Source organism: Giraffa tippelskirchi, chromosome 2 (genome assembly GCF_054371585.1).
Source record: "Giraffa tippelskirchi isolate mGirTip1 chromosome 2, T2T-mGirTip1v1.2.pri, whole genome shotgun sequence".
Classification (NCBI taxonomy): Eukaryota; Metazoa; Chordata; class Mammalia; order Artiodactyla; family Giraffidae; genus Giraffa; species Giraffa tippelskirchi.
In genome coordinates, this window is record NC_137276.1 from 67171192 (window position 1) to 67193530 (window position 22339).

Consider the following 22339-nt stretch of genomic DNA (forward strand, 5'->3'; position numbering starts at 1 on the left):
TAACTGAGAAAAGAAGAGAAACCAAAGGCAAAGGAGAAAGGGAGAGATATAACCAACTAAATGCAGAATTCCAGAGAACAGCAAGAATAGATAAGAAGGCCTTCTTAAATGAACAATGCAAAGAAGTAGAGGAAAGCAATATGAAAGGAAATACAATTTTTTGCAAGAAAATTGGAGATACCAAGGGAACATTTCATACAAAGATGGGCACAATAAAGGACAGAAATGGCAAAGAACTAACAGTAACAGAAGAGATTAAGAAGAGGTGGCAGGAATACACAGATACAACAAAGGTCTTAATGACCCAGATAACTATGATGGTGTGGTCACTCACCTAGAGCCAGACATTCTGGAGTGTGAAGTCAAGTGGACCTTAGGAAGCATTACCATGAACAAAGCTAGTGGAGGTGATGGAATTCCAGTTGAGTTATTTAAAATCCTAAAAGATGATCCTGTTAAAGTGCTACACTCAATATGTCAGCAAATTTGGAAAACTCAGCAGTGGTCACAGGACTGGAAAAGGTCAGTTTTCATTCCAATCCCAAAGAAAGGCAGTGCCAAGAATGTTCAAACTACTGTACAATTGAACTCATTTCACATGCTAGCAAGGTAAAGCTCAAAATCCTTCAAATTAGGCTTCAACAGTACATGAACTGAGAACTTCCAGATGTACAAGCTGGATTTAGAAAAGGCAGAGGAACCAGAGATCAAATTGCCAACATCCATTAGATCACAGAAAAAGCAAGAGAATTCCAGAAAAACATCTGCTTCTTTTACTATGCTAAAGCCTTTGACTGTGTGGATCACAGCAAACTAGAAAATTCTTAAAGAGATGGGAATACCAGGCCACCTTACCTGCCTCCTGAGAAGGCTATATGCAGGTCAAGAAGCAACAGAACCAGACAGGGAACAACAGATTGGTTCAAACTTGGGAAAGGAGTACATCAAGGCTATATATTGTCACCCTGCTTATTAACTTATATGCAGAGTACATCATGTGACATGCCGGGCTGGATGAATCACAAGCTGGAATCAAGATTGCTGGGAGAAATATCAACAACCTCAGATAATGCACATGATACCACTCTAATGGCAGAAAGCAAAGAGGAACTAAAGAGCCTCTTGATGAAGATGAAAGAGGAGAGTGAAAGATCTGGCTTAAAATTCAACATTCAAAAAACTAAGATGATGGCATCTGGTCCCATCACTTCATGGCAAATAGATGGGGGAGAAGTGGAAACAGTGACAGACTTATTTTCTTGGGCTCCGAAATCACTGCAGATGGTGACTGTTGCCATGAAATTAAAAGACACTTGCTCTATGACAAACCTAGACAGTATATTAAAAAGCAGAGACGTCACTTTGCCGACAAAAGTTGGTATAGTCAAAGCTTTGGTTTTTCCATGTATGGATGTGAGAGCTGGACCATAAAGAAGGCTGAGCACTGAAGAATTGATGCTTTTGAATTGTGGTGCTGGCAAAGACTCTTGTGAGTCCTTCGGACTGCATGGAGATCAAACCAGTCAGTCGTAGAGGAAATCAAACCTTGATTATTCATTGGAAGGACTAGTGCCGAAGCTGAAGTTCAATACTTTGGCCACTTGATGCGCAGAGCCAACTCATTGGAAAAGACTCTGATGCTGGGAAAGTTTGAGGGCAGAAGGAGAGGGGGTTGGCAGAGGCTGAGACAGCTGGATGGTATCACTGACTTAATGAACATGAGTTTGAGCAAACTCCAGGAGTCTATGAAGGACAGAGAAGCCTAGCGTGCTGCAGTTCATGGGGTCACAAGAGTTGGATATGACTTAGCAACCAAACAACAACAACATGATTTATTTAGTTAATCATACTTATGTAATGAAGGCTTCCAGAAAATCTAAAGGACAGGATTCAGAGACCTTCCAGACTGGGGAACCAGAACCTTCTGCTTGCCACTGTGCCAGGTGTTAGGGAAATTAAAATGGAGGAAGTCTTGTTCAGACTTCAGAGACAAGAAAGCAAAGCAAGCCTCTCATCTTGCTTCTGGCCTGCCTAGACACTGCCCTGACCACGTGCCTGCTTGTGAGTGCACCAGTTGTTACCAGTAAGCCAAGCAGCACTATAGATAAGATAGGGAAGCCCCTGAAGATCTGGCCAATCCCCCAGGGTCTGAAAAAATCTCATTACTCACCAGATACACAGCATTGTAAAAAGATTAATGTGAAACCAGAGCTGCATTTTTGCTCTCAAACTGATGATGATATCAGTTTGTGGCCCTAGATTATAAACAAGAGCCCCCCAAGCGCAATTTGAAGTCTTGCCCATGGCGGGGACACACTACCCAGGACCTTTTTCCAGTTGGGACTCCAATTTGCTATTACTTGGGACTTCCCAGTGCTATTTCAATCTGGGTGTTGGCCCAATTTGGTGATGTATGTACTGTTACTCTCCTCTGCTGTTTCTATTTATCTTTGCTTTTAATGATCTTATGTTGAAAGTAAGTTAGATAATTCACTATTAAATATTGAAATTATGCACCTGTGTCTTATTCATGTCGATGTATGGCAATAACCACCACAATGTTGTAATTATCCTCCAATTAAAATAAATTAATTAAAAAATTTAAAAAGATAGTGCTAAAATTTTTTTTTAATATTAAAATTGTTTATTTCTGTAAAATGAGTGGTTTCTTTTGTTAATGAATCCTTCAAACCTGAAAGTTAAAACTTTCAGCAAAACACCAGGCCCTAAACTCCACGAGGACAGAAGCTCCTTTATTTGAGAACTCATCTTGGGTATCTCTTCATGTAGCTTGAGTTATACGCTTTTATAATAAATTGGTGATTGAGTAAGTAAAATGTTTCTCCAAGTTCTGTAAGCTGCTTTAGCAAATTAGCTGAACCTGAGGAGGGGGCCAATGGAAGCTCCAATTTACACCCAATTAGTTAGAAGCATAGGTAACAACCTAGGTTTGCAATTGGCATCTGAGGTGAAGAGAAGTCTTATGGGACTGAGCTTTACCCTGTGGAATCTGATGCTAACTCCAAGTAGACAGTGTCAGAATTTAGTTGAATTGTAAGAAACCTAGCTGATGTCAGAAACTTGCTTATTGGTGTGGGGAAATTCCTCCCCACTACCTCACTACTCTACCCCTACTGCAATGGAATTGGGTGCAGACCGTTACCAACTATCTTACCTCTGAAGATGCCACTCTATAAATTTGCCCATCAGGCTTCCCTGCTTTCCATTCTGACCTTGCTCACTATGATAATTGTACCATCTGGCTTCCGACGGCTGAACACCTTCACCTGGCCTCTATTATTTTGGGACGCCCATCATTCCCACTGCTATTAGTGAGCCCAATTCTGTAACAACATTCTACCACCAACTCTGCCCTGTAAGGGGAGAGCTATCACTCATAGTTCAGAGATGCTGTCCCTCTTGCCAGCATATTCTTCATTGCTTTGACTTTCCTACAAAACCAAGGCATTTGGTAGCTTTTTAGAGCTTACACAATCTGTCCATTCTAGTATGCTCACTTCCTTAAACTTTTTGACCCCTTTTCCACTGTCTGCCATAGTAGTTCTAGCATTTCCACTTAAGGTGAGCTTTTACTTTCTCCAGGCTTCTAAGGGCCATTCCAGAGTATGTCAACACTTTCTCTCAGGGTTCTTACCAGGATGATAATCCTGTTTCCCGGATGAGTACTCCTGTTGCAAGAATGGGGACCCTTTCAGGGCCTGAGAGTAGGCTCTTGTCTAACACTCAGAAATGAATTATCTGAGGAGAACACATGCTGACAAAGTGAGAGACTTTATTGGCAAGGGACACCTGGGCAGAGAACAGCAGGGTAAGGGATCCTAGAACTGTTCTGCCGTGTGGTTCACAGTCTCAGGTTTTATGGTAATGGATTAAGTTTCTGAGTTGTCTCTGGCCAATCATTCTGACTCAGGGTCCTTTCTGGTGCTGCACACATGACTCAGCCAAGATGCATTCTAGTGAGAAGGATCCTGGGAGGTTGGTAAGACATATTGACTTGTGTCTCCTCTCCCTTTTGACCTTTCCCAAATCCTTCCAATTGGTGGTAGCTTGTCAGTTCCATGTTCCTTGCTTGGACCTCCTGTTGCTAACCACCTGTAACTCATACAAGTGGTTACTGAGGTGCTTGAACAGGGTAGGGCAGTTTTGGTCAGTGATTCCCCTAACACTTCCATATTGGTGAACACTTCCTTATCCAACTTTATGATTTGTCTCCATCCCTTGATCTAGCACTCTTGGAGTTAAGTTGGGCTTCCCTAGTTGCTCAGAGATAAAGAATCCGCCTGCCAATGCAGTTCAATCCCTGGGCTGGGAAGATCCCCTGAGAAGGAAATGGCAACCCACTCCAGTATTCTTGCCTGGGAAATCCCATGGACAGAGGAGCCTGATGGGCTACAGTCTGTGGGATCACAAAATAGTCGGACATGACTTAGCGACCAAACAGCAATAGAGTAAAGTCTCATAGACACTCTCTTGGTTTCTGAGGTGCATAACAATTAAGTTCTGCAGAACCTTCACCTTTCTTCCTTAACAGGCCCAACACTCTCCTGTTGGTTTATATTGTAGCTTTAGTTATGGATCTGTTGGCTAGGCAGGGAGGTGGGGCAGACCTTGAGGGAGAGTGCATATGGTCTTAAAGGGCAGAGACCTCTTAACTATCTTCAAGCCAGAGGAAAGCATTAATTTTTAAGGAGTGGGCCTATTCTATAAAACCAAAGGGTTTGAAGAGGTTTAGGGATTCAAATTCTGAATGTATAGACCCAGATACATTTCTACCCAGATGTCCTCATTTCTGAGGTCCAGTACTTTCCAAATCAGGGTCCTGATGTTGTGTAACAGACTTGGTTAGATTGGCATCTTAACATGCTTGAACTCTGCTATTCTTCTGATTATATCCTGGGCCTCAACTTTTCCTGCCCTCCCACTGCAGAAGAGAGTTTCTTAATATGCTGCTGAGAAGACCCATTGGTTTTCAGTTAGTCTTTAATTAATTATCCTTGATCTTTCACTAATTACCTCCAGCGAGAGCTATCTAATGCCATCGTCTTTATAATTACTACTTGTCCATATTTCTCAGATGCTTCATATGCTGCACCCTGGTGCACTTCCTTCCACTGGTACACCATCCCAGTTCATCATCAGTGCAAGTTTGAATAATTGCAATGCTCTCTCGTGTGTTTTCTGCATCTATAGCCAGGGATAGGGTCCTTGTTACCAGCCAAGACAATAGGTAATCCAGCTCCAAAATCTCATTTTAGCAACTGCTTTCTCCCCGTCCTAGCACCAACTTTCGCAGATTGGAATCTCCATGGAAGAAATATTGATATGAAAACTAGTGTGCACAAAGTTTCTAAGGGAGCTCTCTCAGGGGGGGATGCAAGAAAGCAAGACTAAGTAAAAGAGGAAACTGAGCTACAAAGCAGTCCCAACAAAGCCTCAGCCAAATCCTCAGGGAACTCTGAATCTGTGATTTCCCTGCCAAGTTGTTCCAAGTTCAGGGGAGGAATCTGGTATCCATATGCCCACATGGGCCAGGCATTGGGTGAAGGCTGCTGTGGGAAGAGGTGTGGCCTTAGACAAGGTGCATCTCTTCCACAGAGGTTAATTTCAATAAGGTATCAGTTCTGAAGAGGGGATCTAGATGGTGCAGGATCCATGACAGACTTTTCAAAACTAGGGGGAACAGGGATGGGTACACTATAGCCTTCAAGAAGAGGAAGTGTTTGGACAAGAATAACCCTCTTTCTGTATAATGATTGTTTTCTTCATCTGCTAGTTAATAGGTCTTGATTCTAGTTATAAAATTTTGTCTCACTGTAAAGTAACTTTACAGTTGATGAGAATCTAGAAATGTTTAAACAAAAATAATCCTTTCATGAACAAAAGAGAGCCCAGACAGCATAACTCTTTGATAATGCTTCTGCTTTAATAGACTGTTTGCAAATACATAGCTATCCAGGGGAAAAGGTAACACAGCATGAAGTATTGAGAGCACAACTGTGCTTTAATTTAGGTGTTAAGTTTCAAAATGTGGCAGCAATCACACTTCTAAGCAAACAATGTCCACTAGCTCGCAAACAAATTTGATGGTGATATTAGAACAGTTAACTTCATACTGTAAAACATGTTAAATACCTCCTCTGTACATTCATGGTATGTTGCGTCTGTGTTTTTTCACAAAAAAGAGGCATCTCTAGATTTCATAATCAGAGTCAGCCTCATGAAGACTTAGATATGAAATAGTGCCTCTCAATTTGTTTCTCAAACTAAATTTTTTAAAAACAGTATAATTTATTCTTTAAAGCAATTTTATAGATATGGAGAGTCTAGCTAATTTCATAGTGATGTTGTTGAATATGATACATAAGAAATGCAGGTATTTTCCAGGACTACAGGATAGATAAAGGAGGCTTTAAGAATCCATGAGAAAAAAAAATGATAAAACTTCCTTTTCAGATGTTTTAAATTTTCTAAAAAGCTTTTTGTCCTCAAATTAATCATTTGGCCATGGTATACAAAACACATTGCCTGGTGTGAAGATGGGAAACCCTCTCTTTTATATAGTCAAATCCTCTTCAGGTCCATCCTGCCCCAAGTCCTGGTTGTATGAGGGCAAATTTCTCTCCCTAGATCTAAAGTTGTAATAAAAAGCATCATTTTCTTCTACTGGTTGGTATTCCTGTTCTATTTCATTTAGGAAGCCACTTCCAGATTCTGCTCCAGAACCTGATCCTGAGATGTCCACAGAAAGAGGGAAGACTTCATCCAAATTCCTGGAATTCATCATTCTGAAGTAAGACAGAAAAAAGGGGGAAAAAAAAACATTTAAGTTTGAGACACAAAAAGATAATCATAAAACATTTTTTTAAGGTAAGAATGTAAATGTAGCGACTCAGTTGCTGAAATTAGAGGTTAAAAGTTTCCCAGTTATTTAATGCTTTGAAACAAAAAAATAAGTCAGCCTTTCCATGTCTGCATATACTTAACGTAACTAACTCACTGCCTTTATCAATTCCACATCTGCTCATTGCAGATGGATACAAAATGCTATCACTAACATGGCAATCCTATATTTGGAATTTCTTTTATTTTTTTTAACAGAAAAGGTCCCAATTTTACACTTTCTCCCACTCAATATATAGATGATATTTTTCCTAATTTAAAATTTCTGCAAAACTTCTAGTAACTTCACAGTACTTCAACAAAGCTCACTCTTAGGTAATTCTCCGTAACAAGTCAAGAATTATATATACCAACATGTTAACATTTCAGTTTGTGTGTGCTCAGTTGCTTAGTCATGTCCAACTCTTTGTGACTCCGTGGACTGTAGTCCGCCAGGCTCTTCTGTTCATGGGGATTCTCCAGGCAAGAATACTGGAGTGGGTTGCCATGCTCTCCATCAGGGGATCTTCCCAACCCAGGGATCAAACCCAAGTCTCCTGCATTGCAGGTGGATTCTCTACAGACTGAGCCACCAGGAAATCCCAGTTTAAATGTTTACAAAGCTTTAAATTCCCTCAGAACTTTTGCCAGTGTGAAGGAAAATAAAAAAGAACTTAAATTGGGAATTCCCTGGTGGTCCAGTGGTTAGGACTCCAAGCTTTCACTGCTGAGAGCTCAGGTTTGATATCTGGTTGGGTAACTTGGATCCCACATGCCAAGCAGCCAAAAAATAGAAAAAGAAAAAGAAAAAAAGTTAAGTGCTTCCACCAAGCACTCTGGGTAGAAAGTAGAACCAGAAGGGGTTGAGGAGAGGAGAGGGGTGACAGGAAGCAGAGGAAGGGGCAACAGCTGGAGAGGAGGCAGAATCAAAGAGAATATTTTACCTAAACGTAGGTGATACTAGACAACATCTGCAGACTAATGCTGGCTTCAGAGGGTGGACTGCAGAATTAAAGTCCTGCAGAAGGTGCATGAGATAAGATTTCCAGCACAAGGAAGGTGGCCTTAGAAGCTGCCACAGTCAGAGTCCAATCAGGAAAATTAATCTAAATATTTAAGACAGGGAATTGCTTACACATGAGATAGAAAAGAAGGAAAGCCAAATAGGGAACAGTGAGGAACTCCAGAGATGAGCAACAGCGAAAAAACAGTTCTCTCCCTGGGCTCGAAGGACAGTAGAGGAAGTGGTACTACCTAAGCCCAGGGACCAAGAGCACTGGTGGAAGCTGAAGTCATGTATGAGATCTTAGCCTTGCCAGAGGTGCCACCAAGGCAGGAATGAGAAGAAACATACTTCTCTCTCCCTGCCACTCATGCTGAGCCGTCTCCCTTCCAGGCATCCCATTGGCCAAGCTCAGCCACAGATCTGGGAGTGTGAGAAATGCAGATCACAGGGATCAGCCCTCATCCCTCCACCCAATACAGAGCAGGGATGGGGAAGGAGAAGAGATGCATCTGAGAGCAAGAGTCCAAGACTGACACAGAAGGAGAGACTGTGCATCCATAGTGACAGGAGTTTCAGAGCAGGAAGGAAAGCTACTGGCTGAGAAAAGGGAAGATTATACAGATCTTTTTAAAAACTATTTAAAGGTTATGTACTATTTATAACTATTATAAAATATTGACTATATTCCCTGTTGTATAATACATCTTTGTAGATTATTTTATTCATAGTACTTTGTACCTCTAAATCCCTTGCCCCTCCCCACTTCCCTCTCCCCATTGGTAACCACTGGCTTATGCTCTAGATCTGTATATCTTTTTTGTTATATTCATGAATTTGTTTAATTTTTTAGATTCCACATATAAGTAATATACAGTATTTGTCTTTCTCTGATTTATTTCACTAAGCCTAATACCCTCCAAGTCCATCCATGTTGTTACAAATGGGAAAAATCTCTTATATTTTTTATGGCTGAGTAGTATTCCAGTGTGTGTGTCTGTGTATGTGTGTGTGTATATCATATCTTCTTCATCCATTCATCTTGTTGATGGGCACTTAGGTTGCTTCCACATCTTGGCTATTGTAAATAATGCTGCTGTGAACATTGGGGTACATATATCTTTTCAAATTAGTGTTTTCATTTCCTTTGGATAAATATCCAAGAATGCAATTGCAGGATTATATGGTAACTCCATTTCTAGTTTTCTGAGTTTTCTACAGTGATTGCACCAATTTACATTCCCATTAACAATGTACAGGAGTCCTCTTTTCCTACATCCTCACCAACATTTGTTAATTGTGGTCTTTTCGATGACAGCCATTCTGACAGGTGTGAGGTAATATTTTTTGTGGGTTTTAGTTGCATTTCTCTGGTGATTAGTGATGTTGAACATCTTTTCATGTGCATGTTTCCCATTCTTCTTTGGGAAAATGTCTATTCAGATTTTCTGCCCATTTTTCAGGTTATTTGTTTTATTATGTTGAGTCATGTGATCTGTTTGTATATTTTAAATATTAACCGCTTATCAGTCATATCATTTGTAAATATTTTCTCCCATATCAGTAGATCATCTCTTTGTTTTGTCAATGGTTTCCTTTGCTGTGCAAAGCTTTTATGTTTAGTTAGGTCCCATTTGCTTACTTTTGCTTTTGTTTCCTTTGTCATAAGACAGAGATCCAAAAAAATATTGCTACAATTTATGTCAAAGAGTCTGGAAGATTATGGAGATTTGAGGAGGGAAGAAATAGTATAAAATAGCTGTTTTGGAGGATTTAGGTTATTCCTCTAATATTTTAGATTAAATGAATTAGTATTGAAATCCATGACTTAAAATAAAGGAGGATGTTGTAACATCAGGCTCAAACTTTGTGCTGGAGAATTAAAACAGAAGCACAGGGTTGCAGAGTTGTATTTTGAGGATGGTGATGATATAATTTCAGTGATGAAGGGAGTTGCCAGTATCCCCAAAGTAATAATAGGCTTACCCGGTTTGGGCACAATGATTTATGAGGCTTTCAGAAGGGTAATTTTTTTTTATTTATTAATTTTTTTCTTTAGTTCAGAGCTCAGATCTAATGTAGAAATATTTATAGTTATAAAGGTCTGTAGTAAAACCTTTTCATCATTGCTCAGAACTGACCAGCCTTTTATACACACACACCTGCAGCCAATTCTCACTCACCTACCAGTAAGTCCTCAGTTATCCATTGTTACCTGTACACACACGCACGCCTTATTTTAAATTATTCTTTGCTTCTCAGAACTACAGAGATTATGCATCAGGTAGACTAGGAGGTCTTCAGATGCTCAGATTTGGCTATTTTCATAATTGATCCACTTCATTTTTTACAAAAGATTTATTTATTGGCTATGCTGGGTCTTTGTTGCTGTGAGTGGGCTTTCTCTAGTGGCAGTGAGCAGAAAACTACTTTCTTGGGCTATTCTCTAGTTGCAGTGTGCAGGCTTATCACTTCAGTGGCTTCTTTTATTGCAAACCACAGGCTCTAGAGCACATGGGCTCAGTAGTGGTGGCTGACCGGCTTAGTTGCTCTGCGGCATGTGGGATCTCAGTTCCTGGACTAGGGATTGAATCCATGTCCCCTGCATTGGCAGGAGGATTCTTACTGGACCACCAGGGAAGTTCCAGGAGAGTGATTTTCTATTTAATCCTGCATATTAAAACTTTTATGATAATTCTTTTCATAATATATCTTTACCACATGTAACTTTGATATTCAGTAAAATAATGGGTTCTAATACAATTCAATTTTTTGTTACTTATGAATTCCTATTGGATCCTTTTTGCAAGTATAAGGCAGGTTTTATTTGATCAAGAAGAGGTATGGATTTCTTTTTTTATACGTCATGGCCACTTATTCTTCCTTCCCCTAATTACTCTTCTTTTATCACTACTATCTAAACAGAACATTTTTATCACTCCTCAAAAATCCTGTACCTAATGGCAGTCACTCTTTATTTCTCCCTCCCCTACAACCCTTGACAACCACTCTATTTTCTGTCTCTGTGGATTTTGCCTATTTCTGTACACTTTATTTAAATGGAACCATATAATATGTGGCTTTTTATGTCTGGTTTCCTTCACTTTGCGTAATGTTTTCTGGATTCAGCCATGTTGTAGCGTTTATCAGTACTTCTTTCTTATGGTCAAATAATATTATACTTTATGGATATATCACATTTTGTTTATCCATTCAGGTGATAGACTCTTACTGGATTTTAATATATAATGTGCTCTATTTACATTAATAAAATAATGTTCAACTATTTTCAATACCTATTGGTGAAAAGTATTCAATTTTTGTTTCTGCCACCAAAAAAAGACCTTGCGAAAGTGTAAGACATGTATTCTTGTGCATCTCGTATACCAGTAAATACACTACAGTTTTACTCTGACTGTGCGGTAAAAACCGAACCATGGAAGCAAGAGCCTGAAGAAAACACTCTGGGCAACCCTTCTACCTACATGCCAAGATCTCAACAGAGGCTGACAAAAGTAAAATCAAGAAAGTCCACTTACGAGAAAGGGTCAGTCCTTGGAGGTGGGATTCTGCTGGATTCACCTGGAAGTAGATCAAACACTGGTCCCTTTTCTTCAATGCAGTTTGCAGAATTACTGTCAGGATTGCAGCGTACCCACTGGTACCTGGCTCTCTGCACAGGAGAACCTGCCCAGACAAGGAAACCTCATGGTCAATAAGTAGCTCTTACACAGCTTCTAATCACTCTTTCCCTAAAAAAATTTTAATTAAACAGATTCTAAATTTGGTAGGTAAGGTGTGGACAGGTTTTATGACCATTAATATAACAGGAGCACCCACTGTTTCCTAGCCCTTTATACACAGTTTATCCTTCTCACACTACACCTTTGCAAAGTAGCCTAGAGTTTAACATTAGAATAGGCTTTGGCGGTTAGCTGCCTCTGCTACTGGTGGCCTGTGAAACCTTCACTCCCCTAAGTCCCCACCAGAAAACTCAGGTACTAAGCCAGTCTCTTTTTCATAAGCTGGTCACAAAAATTAAATGAGAAAATGCATGTAAAGATCTTAACATAGAGCCAGGCACACAGTAGATAAACACCTAATAATATTAACTATTATTGTCTCTGTACTATTATTTCCATTTTATACAAAGGAAAACTGAGGTTGCACAGGTACTAAGCACCCAGAATTCAACCCTGTATCTGACCCCGAAGTCTGCCTCTTCTGGTAGAGATGAGTCAAGTTAAGTTCAGAAAGGTTAAGAAATGTGTCAAATAGTCCTGAGATATTACAGAACCCTAGTTCTCTGGGGCCATGTGGTATTCTTGAGAATGAAAAGCAGATTAAAAACTTAGCCTCTTTCTTTGGCCTCACATCTAGTCAGAGATTTCAAAAGTCAAGGCTCTTCTGTTCACCAAAGCTGGGCTTTCACAGCCTCTTATAATTTCTACATAAAAGGCTCCATATCCTATGTTAAGAAGTTATATAGGAGATCTCTTATTAATTTACAAAATAAATTTCATTCCTCAGTTTAGCAAGGATGGAGCCCTGGTGGTGAGAAATACTTCACTACCCCACCAAAGGATCATCTCCTCCACACCTCAAGTACATACTTGATTCACACAAGTACAGCTAATAGTCACCTAACATGAAGGAGCACATCTAAAACTCCTGAAAAGCAGAAAAGGAACTTTTGTTAGGGGCACCACTGACTAAAGCTACCTTGTCCTGGCCAAGCACAATCATAACCACTTGCACGAGTTATCTATCATACAATAGGAGGCCCTGGCAAAGAATACAGACTAACAAGCTACCACCTGGAAGCATTTGGGAAAGGTCAAAAGGAAAGAGGAGATGACAGTCCATATGCCCTACAAACCTCCCAGAATCCTCCTCACCAGAATCCATCTTGGCTGAGTGATGTGTATACTACCAGGAAGGACCCTGAGTCAGAATAACTAGCCAGAGACAACCTGAAAACTAACCCCACTACCATAAAACCTGAGACTGCAAATTACATGGAAGAGCAGTTCTCCGGGTGCCCTACCCTGCTGCTCTCTGCCCGGGTGTCCCTTCCCAATAAAGTCTCTTGCTTTCTCAGTACATGTATCTTCTTGGGCAATTTATTTCTGAGTGTTAGACAAGAATCCACTCTCAGGCCATGGAAGGGATCCCCCTTCCTGCAAGAGTTTTAAAGCCCAGTACATTATTGTTATGTACAGATTGAGATGCAACTGATAACACATATTTAAGAAAACAAAATAAAATGAAGAACAGTGTTGTGGATAATCATTGCAATATTTTTTGCAGTACCAAAGACTATAAAATTAAATGTTAATGAATTAAGGTGCAGCCTATAATACTATGCAGCTATTAAAAGAATGTGGCAGTTCTCTGGGTACTGATATATAATAATCTCCAAGTGTGTGTGTGTGCATAGTACATATATGTATATGTATGTGTGTGTGTGTATACACACACATATATATATATTTTTTGGCTATGCTATGTGGCTTGCAAGAACTTAGTTCCCCAAACAGAGATTTGAACGTGCCCTCAGTAGTTAAAGCATCAAGTCTTAACCATTGGACTTCGAGGGAATTCCCTCCAAGGTTAAAAAAAGTAAAGAATATTATGCATGTGTGTTACCATTTGTGTGTGTTGTGTTTTTTTGGAATTTATTTACATACAATCTTACATGCACAGAACACCTCTGAAAAGATACAGAACAGCTCTGAAAAGATACACAACAAATTGATCATCTTGGTGGAGGGAATTGGTGGCTAGAAGAGAGTGGAAGGAAGACCACTGACTTTCCACTGCATATCCTTTTGAACTTTTAGATTCTTGAGTCATATTTATGTATTATCTTTCAAAATTAATTATTTTTATTTTTAACAGCTTTATTAAGGTGGATTTGACATTCAATAAGCTGTGCATATTTAAAGTGTGTAATTTAATGTTTCAACAAGTGGATACACCATGGAACCATCACCACAATCAACAATCCAACATCCCCCAGAGTTTTCTTGCGCCTCTCTGTGACCCTGCCCTTCTCCCTCCCTTCTCCCGACTCTCCCCAACCCCACCTCAATCATCAGTCTGCTTTCTGTCATTATAAATTAGTTTGCATTTTCTAGATTTTATGTAAATGGACTCATACAGCTACTTGTCAAAAGTTTCCTGACTTTAACTCAGGGTCTAGAGGGCTCTCTACCTTTTATAGTACTCTCTCCTAAAAGTGGAGAGTCTATTTAGATATTCCTTAAAACTTTGAAAAATGTAGCAAACAAAGAAAAAAAAAGTTACTCCTAATCTCATTACCCAAACCCCTAGAGACTATAAATTTTAGAGTTTTCTTTTTTTCCTTCTGAGTATCAGTATTTCTCAGAGAGTATGCAGGAGTTGTTTCCCTTCTCAACTATCAGAGGTTGAAAAGTGGAGCCTCTACCAGGGTCAGATTCACTTTATATCTCAATGGGATGGCCAAGGACTTTGTTCTTAAAAGACCACAGACCCACAGAATTTTGCAAAATGTTCCCTTTCCTTATGAACCTCTATTATGTCTATTTATACTCAACTTTGTCCTAGTTAATATTTCTGATTAATTTTATAAATACAGCTTTGTTAGGTTTCATTAAGATATACATATATATGGAGGGAATATATAAAGAATTCAAGATGTTGTTCACCCTAGTATTATTTAAAATGGGAAAACAGTAAGTAACTAATCAAAACAAGAGAAAATGCTGAGATTAATTATGAGGCATTAATATGAGAGAATATTAACCAAATGGAAAAAAAAGTAGTAGTTATGGAAACGACTACATAGCATCATAGGAAAATTTATATTAAAAATGAGTTAAAAATAGCAGAATGCCATTCTATGCATAATAGTTATTAATGCAACTACATATATAGATATGGGGGATGGGAAGAAATACACAGAAATAGCTATAGCGGCAGGCTCTGGTGATTTTTTTTTTCTCGCTTTGTTTTCTAAATTACTGTAATAAACAATATTCTTTTAAAATGTAAACAAAGCAAAGACTCTAATGTAGAAAGTAAATGTTCTCCCATTGTTTTCCTTCTTTCTTTCTGTCTTGCTTTTATTTTTTTCTTTTTTTTAGGACTACTACTCTCTCATACTCTTCCCCATAGTTCCTGAATATAGCTTACAAATTTCTGGTCTGAGACACTAGTCATCCAGAATGGGTTAGCTTTGTCACTGCTTAGAGGCTGAAGGTAAGGTTGCCAGATGACATCACAATGGCCGGCCTTTACTAGCTATATAACTGTAACCTCCCTGTACCTCAGTTTCCTCATCCATAAAATGGGGACAGTAATAGATCTAATAATAAGATACAAATATTAGGTTCTTAGAATAGTACCTAGCACCATGGTCAGAGCTCTTTCAATGCTAGTTTCTGTGATAAAGAGGAGGATGACAATGACCTATTGACCTATTTCTGATAGAGATAAACCAAATTTAAATTCCTATTTCACCATTTAGCACCTCTCTGATTCTCAATTTCTCATCTTTGAAATGGGAATAATAGTATCCCAAAGAGTTCCTGGTAGCTCAGCTGGTAAAGAATCCACCTGCAATGCACGAGACTCAGGTTTGATTCCTGGGTTGGAAAGATCCGCTGGAGAAGGGATAGGCTACCCACTCCAGTATTCTTGGGCTTCCCTGGTGGCTCAGCTGGTAAAGAAACTGCCTGCAGTGCAGGAGACCTGAGTTTTATCCCTGGGTTGGGAAGATCCCCTGGGGAAGGGAAAGGCTACCCTCTCCAGTATTCTAGCCTGAAGAATTCCGTGGACTGACTGTATCGTCTATGGGGTCACAAAGAGTCGGACAGGACTGAGCACCTTTCACTTTCTTTTTTTTTTTTTTTAATAAATTTATTTATTTTAGTTGGGGGCTAATTACTTTACAATATTGTAATAGTTTTTGCCATACATTGACATGAATCAGCCATGGGTTTACATGTGTTCCCCTTCCTGGACCCCCACCCACCTCCCTCCCCATCCCATCCCTCTGGGTCATCCCATTGCCCCGGCCCTGAGCCCTTGTCTCATGCATCGAACATGGAATGGTGTTCTGTTTCACATATGATAATATACATGTTTCAATGCTATTCTCCCAGAACGTCCCACCCTCACCTTCTCCCTCAGAGTCCATAAAATTGTTCTATGTATCTGTGTCTCTTATTCTGTCTCGCATATAGGGTTATCGTTACCATCTTTCAATGGACAGGACTGAGCACCTTTCACTTTCAAAGAGTTCCAGTTTAAACATCTAGCACAAGCCTTTATGTATAGTAGGTATTTAATACATTTTAGCTCTTTCTCCCTCTCTGATTCTTTCTTGAAGAAGTTTGGCATCTAATGAATTGCTGCTTCAAAGCTTCATCGTGCGAAGTCGGGTGAAAATTCAACATCTGCTCCAGCAGAGGGCAATGTCGTCACACCCTATGCCATCTAGACCAGTGCAGTCCAATAGAAACAAGAGGAACCATCCGTACATGTCTGAAATTTTCAGTATTAGGACAGTCATATTTTAAAAAGTAAAAAAGAAATAAGTGACCTTAATTTTAAAACATTTTGCTCAAACCAATATATCCAATAAACAATGTAAGTTATTAATGGATATTTTACACTTTTTTTTCATACTAGGATTTTAAATCTGGCATGCATTTTGCGCTTACACCAGGTCTGTTTGGACTTGTCACATTTCACACATTTCAAGTGCTTAGTAGCCACAAGAGGTTTCTGGCCACCATTTTGAATAGAGCAGATCTAGACATTCTCCTCTACTGCCATTGATGGCTGAGTATCAAACCAAGAAAGTGCTTGCACAGACAGGAAGTTAAACAGAAAAGTAAAACTAATAGTTTATGAAGATGCATCCAAGTAAAAGATCATATCTTTTCACTAGCATAAAAAACACAACTTTGATAAATTAGAAAACTAAAATACAAATTCTTTCTAGAGTTTAGCATCTCAGCTTTTAAAATTTATAACGAGTTTGTTGTTTTTTTTTTTTTGAGAGAGAGAATGTGAAAATTCTCTTTAAGGCAAGACATTTCTTTCCAACTTTTATTATTATTATTATTATTATTATTAGCTGCACAGCACAGCACGTGGGATCTTAGTTCCCTGACCAGGGATTGAACCCACACCCTCTGCACTGGAAGTGTGGAGTCTTAACCACTGGACTGACAGGGAAGTCCCCAAGAGGGGTTTCCTTTTTTGGGTAATGAAAATATTCTAAAATTGACTATGGTGATGGTTGCACATATCTGTGAATATAACAAAAAACCATTGGTGTACACTTTAAATGGGTGAATTGTATGGTATATGAACTCTTCTCAATAAAGATGTTACAAAATTTATAAGAAATCAAAAGTAGAACTCCATCTTCCCCCAAAAAATGTTTATCTAATTTGAGATTGAGGCTTCCCTGGTGGCTCAGCAGTAAAGAATCCTACAATGCAGGAGACATGGGTTTGATCCCTGGGTCAGGAAGATCCCCTGGAGAAGGAAATGACTACCCACTCCAGTATTCTTGCCTGGGAAATACTATGGACAGAGGAGCCTGGCAGACTACAGTCCATGGGGTCGCAAAGAATCAGACACGACTTAGTGACTAAACAACAACAACTTGAGACTGATGATTTTACTTCATTTGTTTTAATTTTAAAAAGTTTTATTGATATTTAACATATTTAACCCGGTACACAATTCACTTTTCTAATATGTAAATTTCAGTGGGTTTTTTTTTAGTATATTCATAGATATGTGCAACTATCACCACAAATTTAGAACAATTTTATCATCACAGAGAAATCCTCTGTCCTTTAGCTATCCAACTCCTGTATCTTATGTGTCTCATCCCTAAGTAACCAGTAATCAATCTTTTTGTCTCTGTATTTTTTACCAAACTGGACATCTTATATAAATAAAATAATATGAGGTGGGTTTCTTTTTTAAGTCTAACAGACCTATAACACTATATTTGTTTCAGATGCATAACATAGTGATACTCCATTATTATACATTACAAAATGATTAACACAGACTGGGGATCTTAAATCTGCTTTAAAACAAAGAACGTAATTACAGATACCAAGTTCCTGATATATTTATTCAAGAGTGTTGGCAGGATGTGAAAATTCAACAGTTCCAGTCCCCTCAATGTGTGGGAGTATCTTGATTCTCTTTCACTTGAGAGAAGTGTCTTGTGATTACCGTAATTTAAAAAATAAGAGGAAACATGCTTATGGACAGAAAAATGATCTTCCTAAGAGGTCCCACTTACAGATCTCCTGGTTAATTCTGTAGTGGATTCAAGGAAGAAGAATGTTTTTTATTCAGAATCACTTCCCTCACTGCCTACCCCTGTCCTTTCTCTCTGTGTCTTTGTCTTTGTCTCTCTTTCCCACATACACAGAGTCTACTAGTTCTACTTTAGCAAAACATTTCCTATGAATAAACATTACCATTTATAAAAATAAACCTCTGACACTGGGCAAATAACTTACCCCAGTAATCTCTCTGTATCTTTTTATACTGTAGTATCAATATTTCCCCAATGTCATCACAGTTTACTAATTTCCTATTCTTAATGGAGACTTGCTGTGGGTTTGTTAGAAAAACTTTAAAATTGCCATGTTAGGGGAGAAAAAAGACCATTTTCATTCATTATTTACTGGCATCCAAACAGACATCACTATCTAAGTTGGAGCTGCTTCCTACTGGCCAATCAGTTGCACAAGATTCCTCACCCTTGTGTGGTTTGACAAGCTATAAAAAGTTCCAAGTTTGCTTTCAATTTCTCCCTCTCTGTTCCTCAACTCAGTGGGTTTTGTAGTAAGAGCTGTAGTCAAAGCAAGGTTGTTTTAAATAAAGACAATCTCTACTGTACCTAGAAAACAGCTAAATTGCAGTAGAAAGTTAATTTGAACTTGAAATCAGGTGACCAGCTCTGCCATTAATTAGTTGTAATGGGCCTAGGGCAAGTCTCATACATTTTTTGCAAGAGGTTGATGTAAAGAGGAAATGAGATGATGAATGTAAGATCCAGTTTTCTTCTCTATAAATTGGTATTAATTCCTGTTACAGGGAATGTGATGACCATTTACCTGAGAATGGATGCAAAATCACTTTGCAATTGAACAGCAGTGAACACTGGTGGAATCAATATTATTATTGTGATCTCAGAGGCAGTGTAGAGTGGATGTAGGGTCTGGCAATGATCCCCCCAGCTACACCTGCTCATGGATTTTCCATTTTCCTTCTTTATGGGCATCTTTGAAAAAGAGAGTTAATAAAAGAATTTGGGATTCACAGGCCTCATCAGTAATCTCCTGGAGCTCTACATTAAATTGATTAGCCATCTGTCCTCTCCAGGATCTCCCACACCTTGCCAAACTTCCATCTCTTTGCACTTGGTAGATGGGCTTTTATAGCATGTTTTTATTTCAGCTTCACTTATAGTCACTGATGTGGGGTGATTGTGTCTCTCCAACTCAATGTATTGAAGTGCTAACCCCTAGTACCTCAGAATAGGACTGTATTTGGAGTTAGGGACCTAAAAGAGATAACTAAGATATAATGAGTTTTGGGTAAACTCCGGGAGTTGGTGATGGACAGGGAGGCCTGGCGTGCTGCGATTCATAGGGTCGCAAAGAGTCGGACACAACTGAGCGACTGAACTGAACTGAACTGAACTGAATCAGTTTACACAGATGAGCTCTAATCCAGTATGGCTGTTGTCCTTATAAGAAGAGGAGACCAGGACACAGAAACACACAAAGGACCATGTGAAGACAGAGATAAGATGGCCATCTACAAGCTGAGGAGAAAAGCTTTAGGATGAAACTAACCCAGCTGACACCTTGATCTTGGACTTCTAGTCTCCAGAACTGTAAGGAAATAAATTCCTGTTGTTTAAGCCACCCAGCCTGTGGTACTTTGTTATGGCAGCCCTAGCAAATTAATACAGTAACTTGAGATGTTTCATTTCAGTAAAAGCAAGCCAAAAGCCTAGTGGATTTGATCATTCAGTTAAATCAATGGGTTAAGAAATAAAATTATTTTTAAGTGGAGAAAGAGTACTACAGAATCATATCTGGCATCACATAGAATATTATGAAATAGAGACCTGTTTGCAGCCTTGAGTTGATGTCACACACACACACAGCCAGTGGGTAGGCGTCTATTTCCCTTCTTATTCAAATGTGGGCACAAACCTTTAATTCCAATACCTACTGCACTTCTCCTTTGGAAACTCCCTAGTTTTTCAGTCTATTCATTCTCTCATTTTTGGTTCCCTTCCCAACACAGAGCAAAACGTACCCAGTGATGACATAGATACTGCTACTGCTAAGTTGCTTCAGTCGTGTCCAACTCTGTGAGACCCCATAGACAGCAGCCCACCAGGCTCCCCTGTCCCTGGGATTCTTCAGGCAAGAACACTGGAGTGGGTTGCCATTTCCTTCTCCAGTGCATGAAAGGGAAAAGGGAAAGTGAAGTCGCTCAGTCTTGTCTGACTCTTGGCAACACCATTGACTGCAGCCTACCAGGCTCCTCCGTCCATGGGATTTTCCAGGCAAGAGTACTGGAGTGGGGTGCCATTGCCTTCTCTGGGGTGGGGGGTAGTATCACTTTAAGACAACAAGGAACTGTTCCAGCATGACTCTTAAGGCATAAGGATACTCATTTTACAGGTTAATCGAGTAAAGTAGGTGCATTTAAGGTTGCCTGGTGAGGGGCTCCCCTGGTTGCTCAGTGATAAAGAATCTGCCTGCTATTGCAAGAAACAACGGGTTCAAGGTTTATCGGGGAAGATGCCACATGCCGCAGGGCAGCCCGTGTGCTGCAACTACTGAAGCCGGCATGCTGAGAGCCTGTGCTCTGCAATTTTCCAGGCAAGAGTACTTGAGTGGGTTGCCATTGCCTTCTCTGACATAAATACTAGTACTTTATAAAATTTTATAATGGTTTTTTCACTACTTTCTGGAAAATACCTATTATATAAAGAACACTTTTGTTTTAATTTTAGTTTTCCCTATTGAATCTTAGTGGGAAATGTGGCATTTCTGGGGGATTTTGAAGATGTAAAGATTCATCAAGCTCTGGTCAGAGTAGACCCAACACCACAGGTCACTCAGGTCTGTTCTACAAACATGGACTTGACTGCCTGGATCTTGTCAGAACACATTAAGGAATTATTTCATTGGCTGAAGGTTCTCCCTGAAAGATTGGAGTAAAGCCTGTTCCTTACAATCAACAATGTTTTATCCTTTAAAAAAATAAATAGGTTTATGGAAAAGTTTCATCAACATTATTTGCTGGGTTTTCTTCAATAATTGCATAACAAGAAAAAAGTGATTTTATAAATTTCCAATATATAATGAATGTATCTGAGGTTATGTGTACAATTGCATTTCCACCAGAAGTAAAAACAAGACAACTAGAAGTCACTTCAAAGAAACGTATCTAGGATATGTGCATCGCTATGACTCAGTATTTCCTTTATGATTTGGAAGAACTTAGTGTTTTTCTACTATAAATTCTCCCATTTACTTATCAGGCCATGACTATAATCCCTTATTTACAAAAGGAGAAGAAACTGTGTGTTTCTTACAAACTGATCATTTTCATTTTCTTTGACATTAGAGGTTTTAAGTTGTTTCATTCTGACTAAACAATCCTAAATGATAGATCTAACAAGAATTTTCCAAATACGCCGTTTCTCTGAGCAATGACACAATTACTTAAATTCTTTGGCCTTTCTTTAAAATATGAGAGGGTATTCATTAGCTATGTCTAAACATAACTGAATTTTCACTAAGAACCAGGTTTAAAAAAGGAGAGAAAATACAAGCAAATTTACTCTGATTTTAAAAATAGTATTTCTCAGTGTCAAAATAATTATGACATCACTAATTATTAAAACTTGGGATAGATGTGGGCACTTAGAGGTAAACCATTTTCTCTATTCCTTTCTTGAGGCTTTAAAAATTTGTAAGCCATTTTCACCTGACAATAAAATAATACATTTCAATCATTTTAAGAACTTACAAGGCCGTAGCTGCCTCAGAGTTTAACTTTTTTTTGGTACCAAACTTAACCAACTTCACTCTAAGGAGTTCAGCTACCCCAAATTCTTTTTTTTTTTTCTTGGCCTACTTTCCCATAATATACTATATTCTATACCTTAGAGTGAATATAATCATTTGTGTGGACCCTGGGGCATACAAGAAGATTACAAGGTGACAGGATTACTGGGTCTTACCTTGAACTGAAGATGAAATCAGGATGAAGGCAAGAGCCAGAACAAGCCTAGTGCACTGGAGGAGCACCTGCATGGTGACCAACTTGCTTCAGCTCCACCACCCGCACACCAACCTCACAACAGGGAAGTGT

At 39.1% G+C, this 22339-nt stretch overlaps 1 protein-coding gene and 2 non-coding genes across 3 annotated transcripts; all 3 read right to left on the reverse strand.

The window, feature by feature from the left end:
• Positions 1-5925: 5925 nt before the first annotated feature.
• On the reverse strand, positions 5926-22339 carry SRGN (serglycin). The gene is made up of 3 exons (XM_081568569.1): positions 22209-22339; positions 11443-11590; positions 5926-6806 (listed from the first exon to the last, which is right to left on the reverse strand). The coding sequence occupies exons 1-3, from the start codon at positions 22279-22281 to the stop codon at positions 6575-6577; spliced, it is 453 nt and encodes a 150-aa protein (XP_081424695.1). The 5' UTR covers positions 22282-22339; the 3' UTR covers positions 5926-6574.
• On the reverse strand, positions 9966-10035 carry LOC145540057 (small nucleolar RNA U2-30). The gene has a single exon (XR_014078182.1). It is a non-coding gene; the product is annotated as a small nucleolar RNA U2-30 (small nucleolar RNA).
• On the reverse strand, positions 10160-10239 carry LOC145540058 (small nucleolar RNA U2-19). Its single transcript, XR_014078183.1, has one exon. It is a non-coding gene; the product is annotated as a small nucleolar RNA U2-19 (small nucleolar RNA).

What these genes read in the sequence shown, in the direction of transcription:
- SRGN (XM_081568569.1), bottom strand. Translation starts at nt 22,281, where the DNA reads ATGCAGGTGCTCCTCCAGTGCACTAGGCTTGTTCTGGCTCTTGCCTTC. An exon ending in GATTTCATCTTCAGTTCAAG is followed by an intron (nt 11,591 to 22,208) that starts GTAAGACCCAGT and finishes TTGTCTGGGCAG; the next exon opens with GTTCTCCTGTGCAGAGAGCC. An exon ending in CCAAGGACTGACCCTTTCTC is followed by an intron (nt 6,807 to 11,442) that starts GTAAGTGGACTT and finishes GTCTTACTTCAG; the next exon opens with AATGATGAATTCCAGGAATT.